This window comes from Armigeres subalbatus, chromosome 2 (genome assembly GCF_024139115.2).
Source record: "Armigeres subalbatus isolate Guangzhou_Male chromosome 2, GZ_Asu_2, whole genome shotgun sequence".
Taxonomy (NCBI): Eukaryota; Metazoa; Arthropoda; class Insecta; order Diptera; family Culicidae; genus Armigeres; species Armigeres subalbatus.
This window is the reverse complement of record NC_085140.1, coordinates 145,691,137-145,707,648: the sequence shown is the minus strand read 5'-3', so window position 1 is coordinate 145,707,648 and position 16,512 is coordinate 145,691,137. Positions and strand designations below refer to the sequence as shown.

At 42.6% G+C, this 16,512-nt stretch overlaps 1 protein-coding gene across 3 annotated transcripts; it reads left to right on the top strand.

The window, feature by feature from the left end:
* The first annotated feature begins 5,292 nt into the window (after positions 1–5,292).
* On the top strand, positions 5,293–13,795 carry LOC134210956 (SANT and BTB domain regulator of class switch recombination). 3 transcript variants are annotated; one of them, XM_062687413.1, is made up of 4 exons: positions 5,293–5,517; positions 5,578–6,201; positions 6,510–7,437; positions 12,396–13,795. In XM_062687413.1, exons 1-4 carry the CDS (start codon positions 5,471–5,473, stop codon positions 13,065–13,067), a joined length of 2,271 nt encoding a protein of 756 aa, XP_062543397.1. In that variant the 5' UTR covers positions 5,293–5,470; the 3' UTR covers positions 13,068–13,795. The 3 variants fall into 3 exon arrangements, with proteins under 3 accessions (XP_062543397.1, XP_062543396.1, XP_062543395.1); XM_062687412.1 differs by having other exon boundaries at positions 5,575–6,201; XM_062687411.1 differs by having other exon boundaries at positions 5,293–6,201.
* The last annotated feature ends 2,717 nt before the right edge of the window (positions 13,796–16,512 follow it).

The following is a 16,512-nucleotide window of genomic DNA, read 5'->3' as shown; positions in this document are numbered from 1 at the left end:
TACACTAGACCTCTTCATGTGATCAAAAAGTATCAAAAATTCAACCGGTCAGCCCAGAATCACAATTCACATGCTAAAATAAGTCTCCTGTCAAATTTTCAGATAATTCGGATAAAATTTCGAGGTGGCTCAAGTCGATTTAGTGTTTTTGGGCTATTTTCAATTTTGGAAAAAATCTAACAAGAGATATAAATGTCGAAAACTGTCGCAACAACCTCTATACGGAAGCTTTAGGTTTTGTGAACATTGCGATTCGTTCCGTTCACGTTTTGTCCATGCTAAAGTCACAGAGAAACAGACGTCTCACTCAACACATGTTCTATCGTTCACCTTTTAAACGGTTGATTTAATTTTTTGTAGGTGGTCAATCGGCCACCGATGGCGCTTGCATCGATTTTGCTTGTGTTTGACGTTTGCGCACTACCGCCATCTGGTTGCCGCTTGGCCACACACAGTGATTTTAGCATTGGGCGACCATGTTTCCGTGACGATGATTTTGATTGCATTTTGTTCTAAGTGAGACGTCTGTTTCTCTGTGCTAAAGTGATTTTCAAGCTTTTAAGTGCATAAAAATACTGTTTCCCCCAAAAGTCGTTGTTCTACAAAATTCTTGAGTTTATGAATATTGATTGCTTATTTATTATATTATTATTCCTCTTTTTTCCCTGAAAATTTGAGTAATATAATTGTCACTGTGCGATTTATCGTTAAACTCTTAAAAATCAGAAGCTGACAATTGTCATAAATTTGCACGTTAGGATTTCTTCAAATAAGTTGTTCAAACAAAACATAAATCAAATCATATGATATTTGATGCTTACTACAAACAATATCCAAATTTTGTTAATTTCACCATATGTCTACATGCTTTTAACATTGAGTGCATCGTAGTAACAAGTGAAATCGAAGCTTCTTTGTTTGAACAACTTGTTTAAAGAAATCTCAGCGTGCAAATTTATTACGAATATTCAGCCTCCGATTTTTAAGAATTTAACGATTAATCGCGCATTGACAATTATATTACTCAAATTTTCAGGGAAAAAAGAGGAATAATAATAAAATAAATTAGCAATTATTTGTCATAAACTCAGGAATTTTGTAGAACATCGACTTTTGGGGGAAACAGTATTTTTATGCACTTAAAAGCTTGATTATTTATCATCAGACTAAGGCCGGAGTGGCCTGTGCTGCACATAAAAGACTTCTCCATTCAGCTCGGTTCATGGCTGCACTTCGCCAACCACGCAGTCTGCGGAGGGTCCGCAAGTCGTCCTCCACCTGATCGATCCACCTTGCCCGCTGTGCACCTCGCCTTCTTGTTCCCGTCGGATCGTTGTCGAGAACCATTTTCACCGGATTACTGTCCGACATTCTGGCTACGTGCCCGGCCCACCGCAGTCTTCCGATTTTCGCGGTGTGAACGATGGATGGTTCTCCCAACAGCTGATGCAACTCGTGGTTCATTCGCCTCCTCCACGTACCGTCCGCCATCTGCAACCCACCATAGATGGTACGCAACACTTTCCTTTCGAAAACTCCCAGTGCGCGTTGGTCCTCCACGAGCATCGTCCAGGTCTCGTGTCCGTAGAGAACTACCGGTCTTATAAGCGTTTTGTAGATAGTCAGTTTGGTACGGCGGCGAACTCTATTCGATCGGAGCGTCTTGCGGAGTCCAAAGTACGTACGATTTCCAGCCACTATGCGTCTCCGAATTTCTCTGCTGGTATCGTTATCGGCGGTCACCAGTGAGCCCAAGTACACGAATTCTTCTACCACCTCGATTTCGTCACCACCGATACAAACTCGTGGTGGGTGGCTCACATTGACCTCTCTTGAGCCTCTTCCTATCATGTACTTCGTCTTCGACGTGTTGATGACTAGTCCAATCCGTTTAGCTTCGCTTTTCAGTCTGATGTAGGCTTCCTCCATCCTCTCAAAGTTACGTGCCATGATATCAATGTCGTCGGCGAAACCAAATAACTGGACGGACTTCGTGAAAATCGTACCACTCGTGTCAATCCCTGCCCTTCGTATTACTCCCTCCAAAGCGATGTTAAATAGCAGACACGAAAGACCATCACCTTGCCGTAACCCTCTACGGGTTTCGAAGGGACTCGAGAATGCCCCTCGAACTACGCACATCACCCGATCCATCGTCGCCTTGATCAACCGTATCAGTTTATCCGGAAATCCGTTTTCGTGCATTAGCTGCCATAGCTGGTCCCGATCGATTGTATCATATGCGGCTTTGAAGTCGATAAATAGATGATGTGTGGGCACGTTGTATTCGCGGCATTTCTGCAATACCTGACGTATGGCGAACACCTGGTCTGTGGTAGAGCGTTCATCCATAAATCCCGCCTGGTACTGCCCCACGAACTCTCTTGCAATTGGTGTTAGTCGACGGCATAAAATTTGGGAGAGTACCTTGTAGGCGGCGTTCAGCAATGTGATTGCGCGGTAGTTGCTACAATCCAGCTTATCGCCCTTTTTGTAGATGGGACACACGACACTTTCCATCCACTCCTGCGGCAGAACCTCATCCTCCCAAACCTTGGTAATCACCCAGTGCAGCGCTCTAGCCAGTGCTTCACCACCGTGTTTAAACAGCTCTCCTGGTAGTTGGTCAACTCCAGGGGCTTTGTTGTTTTTCAGCCGACCGATCTCCTCCTGGATTTCCTGGAGATTCGGAGCCGGAAGTCGCATGTCCTGCGCGCGTGCTCCTAGGTTCATTACCATACCGCCACCGTTGTCTGCCATATCGCCATTCAGGTGCTCTTCGTAGTGCTGCCGCCACCTTTGGATCACCTCACGCTCGTTCGTAAGAAGGTTCCCGTTTATGTCCTTACACATATCGGGCTGTGGCACGTGGCCCTTACGTGAACGGTTCAACTTCTCATAGAACTTTCGTGCGTTATTAGCGCGGTACAGTTCCTCCGTCTCTTCACGGTCTCGATCTTCCTGCTGGCGCTTTTTCCTCCGGAAAATCGAGTTTTGTCTGTTCCGCGCCCGTTTGTATCGTGCCTCGTTCGCCCTCGTGCGGTGTTGCAGCAATCTCGCCCATGCTGCATTCTTCTCCTCAACTAACTGCTCACATTCGCCGTCATACCAGTCGTTTCTCTGATCCGGAGCCACCGTGCCTAGTGCAGCGGTTGCGGTGCTTCCAATGGCGGATCGAATATCTCTCCAGCCATCTTCAAGAGATGCTGCGCCTAGCTGCTCTTCCGTTGGGAGTGCCACTTCCAGCTGCTGCGCGTAGTCTTGGGTTAGTCTACCGTCTTGTAGCCGCCCAATGTTAAGCCGCGGCGGACGACTCCGACGCGTGTTGATCACCGTCGAGAGTTTTGAGCGCAGACATACTGCGACGAGGTAGTGGTCGGATTCAATATTCGCACTGCGGTAAGTGCGTACGTTCGTGATGTCGGAGAAGAATTTACCGTCGATTAGAACGTGGTCGATTTGGTTTTCCGTTACTTGGTTAGGTGATTTCCATGTGGCCTTGTGGATATTCTTACGGGGAAGCAAGTGCTTCTGACTACCATTCCGCGGGAGGCTGCAAAGTTTATGCATAGTTGGCCGTTGTCGTTCGATACGGTATGCAGACTATGCGGTCCGATGACCGGTCTATACATTTCCTCCTGCCTACCTGAGCGTTCATGTCACCGATGACGATTTTGACGTCCCGCAGTGGGCATCCATCGTATGTCTGCTCCAGCTGCGCATAGAACGCTTCTTTCTCGTCGTCGGATCTCCCTTCGTGTGGGCAGTGCACGTTGATGATGCTATAGTTGAAGAAACGGCCTTTTATCCTCAGCTTGCACATCCTTGCGTTGATTGGCTGCCACCCAATCACGCGTTGGCGCATCTTTCCCAGCACTATGAAGCCGGTTCCCAGCTCGTTGGTGGTGCCACAGCTTTGGTAGAAGGTAGCCGCTCGATGCCCGCTTTTCTACACTTTCTGTCCTGTCCAGCAGATTTCCTGCAGCGCTACGACATCGAAGTTGCGGGGATGTAATTCATCGTAGATTATCCTATCGCAACCTGCAAGGCCTAGCGACTTGCAGTTCCATGTTCCAAGCTTCCAATCGTGATCCTTTATTCGTCGCCTAAGTCGTTGCCGATTGTATCGAGTCGTATTATCTTCTATGTCGTTCGTAATAGTTGTTTTTAAGAACCCCCCACCTGCTCGTAACATTCCGTAACAATTTTCCGAACCACCCCCATCCCTATGCGTAACGCGTAACAAATGCTATTTTTTGAAAAAAGATCTTAATTTTGATAGCATTTGAAGGATCCGTCGACTGTGCAATAAATTATTGTCTATTGTATTTATTTCATGCTTTTTTAAAGATAATGAATATTTTTTGAAAAAAAAAAACATTATTTTTTCTCTAATGCAAATTATTTGTTACGCGTAATAATATTTCGAAGGACCCCTACCCCCTACACTGACAAAAATCCAATCATATCCATTATGTGTGGCACACATAAATTTTGACTATAGCATTTCCCACATAACGGCTATGTGAATTCGCATAGCATATATGTGGAAACACACATAACCGTTATTAATTAATAACCTTTATGTGGATTCTCCTATAGCGGGTGGTTATTAACGCACACATAACATTTATTTGTAAATTTCTTTAGATTTTTGCCAATAAAAATGTGTGGATTTTTATTAGTGTATATTTTGCGTAAGGGCCTGTTCAAATATTACGTAACGCGAAAAACGTTGTTTTTAAGAACCCCCACCTCCTCGTAACATTCCGTAACAATTTTCCGAACCACCCCCACCCCTATGCGTAACGCGTAACAAATGCTATTTTTTGAAAAAGATCTTAATTTTGGTAGCATTTGAAGGATCCGTCGACTGTGCAATAAATTATTGTCTATTGTATTTATTTCATGCTTTTTTAAAGATAATGAATATTTTTTGAAAAAAAAAAAATATTTTTTCTCTAATGCAAATTATTTGTTACGCGTAACAATATTTCGAAGGACCCCTACCCCCTATATTTTGCGTAACAGAGCTTAACAAAAATCAAACAACCCCCCACCCCTATTGCGTTACGTAATATTTGAACAGACCCTAACAGAGCGTAACAAAAATCAAACAAACCCCCCCCCCCCTATTGCGTTACGTAATATTTGAACAGAACCTAGGGGCGGAGTCAATGTTGGTCCAACGTGTTAAAGCGTGTGTATGCTACATAATACACACACTTCAATTCAAACCATTCAAACTCATAGGGCTTTATTTATTTTCATTTTTCAAATCAAACTTTGCGCGCCTGCGGACCGGAAGCAGATACCGTTACCACGGGTAACCAAAACAACCCTTGTTTGAGTTGATGACCCAGAAAAATATTTTCGTATAACTTTCCGATCAACGTTTTCCCAATCGATTATTTTGAAATTTTTAGTTTAGTGATTTTTGGTACCTCTTCGAAGTGTATATTAGTGCGCTATGGTGGACCATGTAGAACAGAACCGTAACAGCGAGTCGATTTCCATGCACGACTTCCTTGAATTTCTTAAAATTACTTGTCAGGTTAATGATTCTTTCAATAGCAGCAAGAAGAACCCTCCTCCCTTCGATTACAATCAGCTGGCTCGTAATGAACTCGTCAACAGTGTCCATATCCGTCCAAGAGGGGCGGTTGAAGCCAGTTCCGCCATATCAGGAACTTCTCCAGCACGACAGACCAGTACAAAAAAAGAGGATGGACCAATGCAAAGGAAGGTGTTCAAAAAGAAATCTGTTTCGCATGCAAAAACTCAGAAAAATAAACTAGAAGTGTCGGACATGATTCCTCCGAGGAAAGCATTGGATGATTTATTGAACGAGAAATTGGACGAAGTGCTGAATGAAGGGATTTTGGATTCGGTGCTACCGTTCATATGTCCCAACAATGTTGCGACTTCAACCTGTGGCGGCCCTTCGTACAGCAAAGGTACCAATCCAAAGCCGATGGCGACTCATCCGGTGGTGCAGATTACCGCCAACATCAATGCACCGAAGGTGTCACGAGATACCAACTCGCCGGATATTCAAAGCGGCGGTGGAGTCAAAAAAGCAGGACTTTCAGCCGTGGGAGACGTGTCGCAGAATTTTTTAATAGCGAGCAGCGCCAGTAAGGTGAACGCTAGAAGGAAAACATCGATATCACAGGTGACCATACCGGATAGTCGATCCGAGTGAGTATTAAGGATGAATACTGAATAGTGAATAGATCGCAAATTTTGTCGGATAAAGCATCATCCTTCAATGCAAACGCTTATTAACAGATGACAATGCTTATAACTCTACATTATACTAGTTATGTACTAGTATTGGCGGATAGAATTTGCGTATATGGTCACGTCTGGTCACATTATTCAAAAGTTATGTCTTAAATAGTGTATTGACTATTGATCTAAAACGGATGATGTCTTCGTCTTGTCTGCGAGAAGAGCTATATCACTAATTGGTGAATTAATTTGAGCTTTTATTATCACTTTTTCAGACCGGAGGTTATCATTCATGTGTGCGATGAGGTCAAGGGAACATCAAGGGATTTCGCGTGTCCTCAGAAATTGCTGATAACGAAAATGGGATACTTTGCAGATGTAACAGCCGGTCAACGATTAGAAGACATGGACATATCGGTACATTGCGATTTGCAAATATTTGAATGGCTTATGAAGTGGGTCAAAAAGGATTCCATGTCACAGGAGGAGTGGCCCGTATTAGATCCTTCAAACGTAGTGCCAATACTCGTTTCGGCCAGCTTCTTACAAATGGAACCTCTGCTGCTGGATTGTCTATCATTCTGTCATGCTAGGCTAAACGAGGTGGTGAAAGCTTCGGCAAATTTAGCCTGTTTGAATGATAGCATCATAACGCGACTAGCTGCTATGTTCACCAATCTGGAACTAGAAATGGTCAAGGACAAAAAAGACCGTATTGCACCTCGATTATGGACCAAACTCATCCAAAGTCTTTGCGAGATAGAACCACAAGCTTTGCGCGGCCATTATGCAACCCTTGTGGGTATGTTTCGTTGCTTAAGGTGCGGCAAATTTTTAACCCAAACAGTCAGCACTTTCATACACTGCGTTCCGCAAAACATACGGCTCAATCGATGGGGTCAACTAATTAGTTCGCACGTTAAGGATCCATCATGGAACATCACCAGTTATGTGGCCAGTTTACACAAAGAATTGCGGTCCTGGCGAAAGGTGTACTGGCGCCTTTGGGGACACTGCCACTTCCTATATTGTGCGATTTGCGATACACATTTTGCGGTGTATCAAATGTTATGGTGCCAGTATCATCCAGAGCAGCCGCAATTCTTGGGACCTGCCGCTGAGGGAAGAGTAGCTGGTCCTGCTGGCCGATACCCTTGTTGTGGCAAACAAGCTTATCGATACGAAACATTGCCGGGTCCAACGGTAAGTTCCAGTTTAGTTTTAGTTTACGACTGCGAATAGTAAATAGATTCAGCATATTTTCCGGGTATTAACAAAAAAGTCACTTTTTTTTCGAATGGCCAATAATAGGAAAACTAGTATCGGAAACTGTTCCATACTAGGTATAGGATTCCTTGATCCTCTAGTATCCACTGGATACAATTTTATCCAACTCCGTCAATGTTTGGGCGTTTCTGTACAAACATATTTGAAGTTTTTACGGAGAATGTATGAAGAGTAGGGTGGCTCAAAAAACACTTTTTCAAAATTTTTGATGGGCCGCCCTCTTATTCGGTTCTATTTGATGCCCTGATGCTCTGGACAAAATTTCACCCAAATCGGTCAACGTTTGAGCGGTGTTAAACTCGTTGAAAGTTTATATGCAAAAATGTATGCAGTAACATCTAAAAACAGTGAATTGCAGTTGGACGGCATTATTTACGATCAAGAACCATGATACTTATTCAGTTCTTGTTGAATTAAATACATAATGTTATGCTGAAAACCGCGAGAAGATTAGAGTTTATTAGGCGAAGATATTATTAGCATTTTGCTGGAGTGTTGTAGGGGTGAATTTATTTCTTTTCTAAGGTAAAAGAAACGAAATTTGCTCAAACCCCACTTCAGAGAAATGGTAATAACTTAGGCAAACTCTAATCTTCTCGCGGTTTTCTGCATAACATTCTGTATTAAATTCTTCAAGATCTGAATGAGTATCATAGTTCTACATCATAAGTTTTGCCGTCCAATTGCAATTCACTGTTTTTGGATGTTTCTGCATGCATTTTTGCATATAAACTTCCAACGAGTTTAGCACCGCCAACACGTTGACCGATTTGGCTGAAATTTTGAAAAATTGAAAAAAGTTTTTCCCATACTAATTTGAGCCACCCTAATGGAGAGATATTTGAAATCTGTAGGGTATGATACTTGATACTTGATGGGCTACAGCTCTTTGATGAACCTACGCTGAATGGAGTATCCTTCTCCACTGGACTCGATCCTGGGCCAATCGCTTCCAGTCGCCCTGAACATTGAGCGCCATCAGGTCCTCTTCAACTGCAAAAAGCCATCGTTTACGCGGCCTTCCACGAAGCCTACGGCCTCTTCCGGGTTCTCAACTAAATATTATCTTCGCTTGACGTTCTTCCGGCATACGAACAACGTGACCAGCCCACCGTAGTCTGCCGTGTTGTATAAGCTTAACAATTTCCAGCCTTTTATACACCTGGTACAATTCGTGATTCATGCGACGCCGCCAGATACCGTTCTCATATTTACCGCCGAGTATTGCCCGCAACACCTTACGCTCAAACACTCCGAGAGCTCTCCGATCAGCCTCCTTTAACGTCCATGTCTCATGGCCGTATAAAGCCACCGGAAGAATCAGAGTAGTATACAGCGCGAGTTTTGTTTTCGTTTGCAGACTACGGGACTTAAGCTGGTTACGAAGTCCGTATTAAGCCCTATTTGCAGCTGCAATACGCCTTTTCACCTCGCGGGTAACATCATTATCGCTCGTCATTAATGTTCCAAGATACACAAATTCTTCTACCACTTCAAATTTTTCACCATCCAGCACCATTTCGCTACCACCACCACCCACGTTGATTGCCAGCGACCATGTACTTCGTTTTGCTGGTATTGATCGTGAGTCCAATCCTCGCTGTCGCTCTCTTAAAAGGCACAAAAGCCTCTTCCACGGCGATCAATTCCGATAATATCGATATCGTCCGCAAATCCCAGGAGCATATGCGATTTTGTAATAATGGTACTACTTCTTTGCACACCAGCTCTCCTAATCGCTCCATCGAGCGCTATATTGAACAGTAGAGTAGAGTGGGGCAAGAGTGCGCGTGGGGTAAGAGTACGTTTTCGATTTTTTGAAGTAATAAAAAAAGATAAACTAGCAGCACTGCATCAGTTTGACAGGTATTCTGGCCAACTATTATCATGTGTAATTGTAAACGATTTGAATAAACAACAAGGGAGATATGGAGTTAGATAACTTTTTGGTCATTTTGCTAAAAATAATTGGATTTCCGCAATTAGTATTTCATTACCATATATACGTTCAATCAGGTGAACATTATACCATTTCGATAACCTATTATATAGAGTACTTTATGGTACAGAACACCAATCCGGTTGGTTTTCCAAGAAGTCAAACCCATTACTTGAATATTTTTTGGGACAGTGGGGTAAAAGTACGCAGGAACCGGTGGGGCAAGAGTACGCATGTGAATCTTCAAGTTATGATGTCAAACCCGTATCTCCGGCCGAAATAAGACTTCTTCCAAAGCGTAAAGATTCACAACTAAGAAAAAAGGGACAGAATTCGAAATTATCACAAGATTTCAGGATAAGTTGAAGTAATTCGGTGTTAAAAAGGACTTAGCGAACAAAGCACTGAAGCGAAATAATGAAATTGTATTATGACTTGTTGTACACCTAAACATAGTACGAAAACACAACTTCATCTAAATGATAATATCATTTAACCAAAGAAACATTCATAAATTACGCAACGTTTAGCTGGGAGGGGTTGTGATATGTGTGACGATCCATATAATTTTTAGAGGATTCTTACAAATAGTGTAAGGTAGGGGGGAAGGGGTGATGAAATAGCCAAATTTTACGTTACGTGATTGGTGGACTTTCTTTAAGGAAAATGCCTTTGTATACACCACGCAAAACCTGATATATATTTTTACCTCTGTAGTTTTTTGTATATATAAAAAACAATGGTTTTTCGTATGAAAGTGCACATTTTTAGGACCCCCTCCCCCTTTAAGAGTTACGTAATCTTTAAACATTCCCTAATATATGCTCATTAAACATCAATTAAATGTTATTATTATTTATGTTAATATATATTTAAAGCACATGATTGGATAAATGCGTACTCTTACCCCACCCGATGCGCACTTTTACCCCACCGCTGGGGTAAGAGTGCGTTTTTCACTTGTCTTGCAATAAGGGTTCTACTAAAACGAATCTCAATAATTTCAATATTTTTTCCACTGGGTAACATAAAGAAAGAGTATATGAATCATCGACACTGATTTGATATGCAAAAGCTTGCTTCATAAGGGCCACATGATCGATTGAAAACTAAGTGCGTACTCTTGCCCCACTCTACTCTAGATTCGAGAGTGCATCACCCTGCTTTAATCCATCTAAGGTAACAAATGACATCGATATTTCATCTGATACCCTTACACTTGATTTCGATCCGTCCAACGTTATACGAATCAGCCGTATCAGTTTCGCCGGAAAACCATGTTCAAGCATAATTTGCCATAATTCATTCCGTTTCACTGAATCGTACGCCGCCTTGAAATCAATAAACAGATGATGTGTCTGCAAGTTGTACTCCCGGAATTTATCAAGGGTTTGTCTCAGGGTAAACATTTGATCCGTCGGTGATCGACCCTCACGAAAACCTGCTTGGTATTCACCGACGATGGACTCTTCAAGCGGCCTCAATCTGTTGAACAGAATACGGGACATAATTTTGTACGCCGAATTAAGGAGGGTTATTCCTCGATAATTGGCGCACTCCAGTCTGTGCCCTTTCATAAATAGAGGGCAAATGAGGCCGTCCAACCAGCTAGCAGGCATTTCCTTGTCTTCCCATATTTTCGACATAATATAAGACGCGCGGCTATAAAGCAAGACCATGCTGAGGGTGGCTGGGTTCGATTCCCGGTGCCGGTCTAGGCAATTTTCGGATTGGCAATTGTCTCGACTTCCCTGGGCATAAAAGTATCATCGTGTTAGCCTCATGATATACGAATGCAATAATGGTAACTTGGCTTAGAAACCTCGCAGTTAATAACTGTGGAAGTGCTTAATGAACACTAAGCTGCGAGGCGGCTCTGTCCCAGTGTGGGGATGTAATGCCAATAAGAAGAAGAAGAAGATGGTGCAGAACTTCATAAAGCTGCTCACTGCCGTGTTTAAGAAGTTCAGCCGGGAGCTGGTCCTTCCCCGCAGCCTTATTGTTTTTCAGCTCTTTAACAGCTTTAACATCTAGTGTAGTGCATCTTCACAGCATGTCCATCGTCGCTAATATGTATTCTGTTCACCGATGCACCGTCACTCCTCCATTCTAAAAAGTCTCGAAGTGTTGCTTCCACCTGGCAGCCACTTCAGTTTTATCTGTCAGCAAATTCCCTTGTTGGTCGTTGCACATGACGGGAGATGGCGCTGTCTTTCTTCACACGCCATTGACAGACTCATAAAACCTCCGAATATCGTTCTGCTCCATTTTTTCCTGCGCCTCACTAATAACTTGTTCTTCGTACTCTTTTTTCTTCCTGCGGTGGGTTCGTTTCTCCACATCGAACCAACCCGTCCTGGGTCGCCTCTGTGCAGTGCCTACCACTTCTCGTGCTGTTGTGCTCACCGCTCCATGGATCGACTCCCATATATCGTTGATGTTGTCGCTAACGTTGATTGCACTTATCCGTTCGTCGAGCTTCTGGCGGTACTCAGCCAATACTGTACTGCCGCTAACCGCAAGTCGAGCACATCTGTATATGAGCCTCCATATACAAATGTGCACGATTTGCGGTTAGCGGCAGTGTAGGGTATGACGGGGTAGAAAATCTGTAGGGTATGAGAGTTCTTTTTTGTTGCATCTTATCTAACATCTAGACTAGACGGGCATTTCAAAAAGAAGGTAATCCCGATAAATGTGACTAAAAATTAAAACCGAGACAAATTAATTTTTTTTCTTCACTTTAACACGATATTTATTAGGTATAATAAATGACGTAATCTGAATAGGCTATTAGGGAACATCAAAATAAATAACTATATACCTACATCCAATTTTTTTCTTCTCTTTAATACGATATTCATTATGGTAAATGGCCAGACGTTGGATCATGTGTCAATGTTAGATTCTAATGTTTTAAATCAATTATCGACAGGGTTGTCAATTTCGAGAACATACAGTCCAGGCTGATACGGACCGAGACAGAGCGATCCTGCAGCTGGCAATGCAAGCCTCAGAAGGAGGATGTCTTTACGAAACTGCCCCATTCAAGCCCCCAAACTCTATCAACGATCCCTGGTGGAATGGTATAGGAATTTTGCCACATCGATCCCGGCAAGGTTTGCTTCCAACATTCAACGTGGATGGCGATGCTCCCAGTCGTGCTAATCGAAAGTTCATAGCTCGCCAACTGTCGCAGTCGGTTGCTGAATCGGAAACGGAAACCGATTCAGAGGATGCCGATAAATCCGGCACCATTCTGAGCCATAGCTCCAGCAGCAGTAGCGATGGAGGTGAATCCGAATACAGCAGTCCACGCTCGTTCCGTCCGAAGAATGCGAAGCAGAAGCCCAAAATATCCTACGGTCGGCATTGGGCTGGTGATATGTCGGCCCGCAGCAACCAGGATAACCAGCGCGAGTTCGAGGAGCGCGCAATGAAACAGATCATTGCGATGGTTGGTAAGAAAACCGGCGGCGAACAAAATCAGCAATTTGTGACGTATCAGCAAGGGGGCGCCTACATCAAGCTAGAATGCGATTGGCGAGAGTCCATGAAGCAGAAGAATCTGGCTAGCATCAAGTCCAAGGCGAGCGGCATGAAATGATGATTGTTCATAGATTTACGAGAGCGATCACAAGAAAAAACCTTCTGAATGATTTGTGTTCATCAAAGTCAAAAAGGTCGTGTCAGTGTTTTGTGTTCCTTTTGCTAAATTATTAGGTAGGTAGATGTTAGAATCTAATACCCAAATGCCGTTAGAATAGTCCAACAACATAAATTACAATACATATAATGGAACCTAAACTTCATTCTTTTGGTTTAGGTCACCCGAAGATGGCATAGATTAGGATGATAAAGCATAACAACCTTATTACAGCACTTATACTGCCGCTTTATGTAGTCGCAAGTAAATAACGACTAAACTTACAAAAATCACACACAATTTCAAAAGAGTGCATAGTTGCTGATGAAGATTGAAGTATGTGTGCAGATTAGACTGGCCCAGATTACTATGGGGAGAAAAAATGTTGTCGAATTCCACGGGGCACCCCCCAGAATTGTGTCTTTGGGTGAGAAAATCAATCTCTGAAAATTTCAGCTCAATCGCTTGTTGCATAAGCTGGCGCATTTGATTTGAAGTTTGTATGGGGATTTCAGCCAAAATGTATAGGAAAATACACCTCCGTCACTCATTCGATCTGGAAATTGGTTCTGATTGCTCGATTGACCTCAGAATTGCAAAAACGGCAGTTGGTATGCTACAGAACAATTTCACAGAACATTGCATGATGATTAAATGAACTTTTATATAATTTTGGTTTATTAGGAGCTGATTTGTGTATTTTTGGGTTTTTTGATCGAATCGCATCAGCCGAAACCTATATAAAAGTTCATTTAATCATCATACAATGTTCTGTGAAATTGTTCTGTAGCATACCAACTGCCGTTTTTGCAATTCTGAGGTCAATCGAGCAATCAGAACCAATTTCCAGATCGAATGAGTGACGGAGGTGTATTTTCCTATACATTTTGGCTGAAATCCCCATACAAACTTCAAATCAAATGGCCAGCTTATGCAACAAGCGATTGAGCTGAAATTTTCAGAGATTGATTTTCTCACCCAAAGACACAATCCTGGGGGGTGCCCCGTGGAATTAGACAACTTTTTGTTTCCTGGGCCAGTCTAGTGCAGATGTCACACAATAATAAATTGTTCCGCCGGACGGCTCTTTGTAGCTTAGTAGGCCTAGCTGTTTAGCCGCCAAACTTTAGCGTATGGGGTCGTGAGATCAAACCCTACCGAAGGAAGTGGTTATCTTCAATGAATTTTTCGAACTAAATCTAGTAAAGCTGTCCTCGGCGGAAAGTGAAATTTTCTGGCAAGATTATTTGGTTTTGTTTCTGTTAGTCATTGAAAATGAAATCGAGAGCCGAGATGAATTTTCTCCCAAGTGCAAAACTTAATTATTTGGCTACGACAGAAAGTCACAAGTCACAATCACAAGCGCGCGTCGGAGGGAGATGATGTAATAGATTTGTTCGAATGAATGCAATCACTAACAGCAACTAAGCTACCACGGCGATGCTACAGAAACAGAAACAAACGCTTATTTAAACCTTGCGTTGGAATTTCACTTTGTGCTGTTATTTTCCGACGGCCACAGAATGAGTTTTCGTTCGACCGCTCTCTGCGGAATCCCGATCAAAATGGCTCGCGCGAGACAGAAAGCAGCTTTCATGTATTCAATAAAGTAAGCTCTTTAGCGCCACCCCTTTGTGTTCTGATATGGATGTAAATATGATGTGCACTCATAACGATTAACCAATGGTGCGAGGGTCATGGGATTAATTCATTAAATACAAGAAAGCTGCTTTCCGGCGCGCTCGAGCCATTTTGATCGGGATTCTACAAAGCGCGTTCCCGAAGCATGGGAGAGACTGAAAATTCAAAGCATCCTATGAAATTTTATCGCAAGATTCTGAATTTGGTTGTAAGCTGTTTATAATTCAAAATACGTTTTGTTGAAAAGAGTAACAACATTAATCTTATTGTTAAATATCTTGGCTGTGCATATGTTTCGAAATGGACAAATTGATATGAAATTTGCGAAAAAGAATTCACGTGTCTTGGAGGGACTCGAACCCTCGCCATCCTACTCTCTAGATATGCGTGTCAACCCCTACACAACAAGACCACTTAAAGGTCACGTTTGCGGAAAAGCAATCAGAATCCGAGTACCAACCTCCACCGCGGTTAGCTCTTTTTTGCAAATTAAATATCTTTCGGATGCTAGATTTGTCCAATCTCCACATGTGCTTTACTGTTGTATATCCACAGTCAAGCGAGTGCACATTGTTTATTAAACGAAAGGATCGCACTTTATGCCCCCAACAACGGGCTGGGCGGATTTGTATAGAGTGCGAATCAATCACACTCTGCTGTGCCAAAGACTTGCTTGGCTAAAGCATTTGATGAGTTTGATTGCCTTACGCATTTTGCCTTACATTAATTTGACCCAGGACGAAATTTCTACATCGAACAAAACACAATCGTGGTTGTTGTAAAAAATTTCCTCTAAAGTAGCGCCTTTATCGATTTGGCTGTCGTCAATAGAAAGTGAACTTTACTGGCAAGATTCTTCGGTTTTGTTTCTGATAGTATTTTATATGGTGTTCTGTTAGTCACTAACTGCAACCAAACCCTTGTCGGAACCTTGCGTTGAAATTTCACTTCGTATTGATATTATCCGACGGCCATTCGATGACTTTTCGCTAAGACGGCACCATTGGGAATACATTTTCAGCCACCAACAATGCGATGGTTTTCCGTTGAAACTTATATACCATAGCTTTCTTGCTGTTGTGTCCATTCCGCTGCGATTGCTCTGCATGAAATCTTATTCGATCGCTCTCTGAAGAATCTCGATCAAAATGGCTCGCGCGCGCCGAAAAGCAGCTTTCTTATATTCAATAAAGTAAGTCCGTTAGCCCCGCCCCTTTGTGATCGGTTACGGGTGTAAATATGATGTGCACTCAAAACGATTCTACAGAGAGCGGTCCCAAAGCATGGAAGAGTCTGGAAATTTAGAGCATCCTGTGAAATTTTCTCGCAAGATTCTTAAATTATGAGCTGGTAATGATTCAAAGTACGTTTAAGATTTAAATAAATTTGACCCAAGACGAAAATTTTCATAGTACAAAACGTAATCGTTTGAAGTCGGCTATCGTCTATCGAAAGTGTTATTTTTTTTAATTTCGTTTTGCTTTCCGATTTTTTCGGTCCATCATTTTATACAAAATAAAAGGTTGATACGAGATTAATTTTCTTCAAAGTACAAAATTTAATCGTTTGACGACGACAGAAAGTTGCCAAAGTTGCCCTTCGGTAGCACCGAAACAGAACATTTTTGTAATCAACCCTTTCTTTCACTTCGTGCTGTTATTGTCCGAAGGCCACTTGATGACTTTTCGCTAAGACGCCCCCATTTGGAATCATTTTTTAGCACCGCCACTGCATTGTGCGGGATCGCAACAGAAGCCATTTTTGT

Coding starts and splice junctions, on each gene's coding strand:
- LOC134210956 (XM_062687411.1), top strand. CDS start 5,471: ATGGTGGACCATGTAGAACAGAACCGTAACAGCGAGTCGATTTCCATG. Junction 6,202..6,509: donor ATACCGGATAGTCGATCCGA/GTGAGTATTAAG, acceptor TCACTTTTTCAG/ACCGGAGGTTATCATTCATG. Junction 7,438..12,395: donor AAACATTGCCGGGTCCAACG/GTAAGTTCCAGT, acceptor AATTATCGACAG/GGTTGTCAATTTCGAGAACA.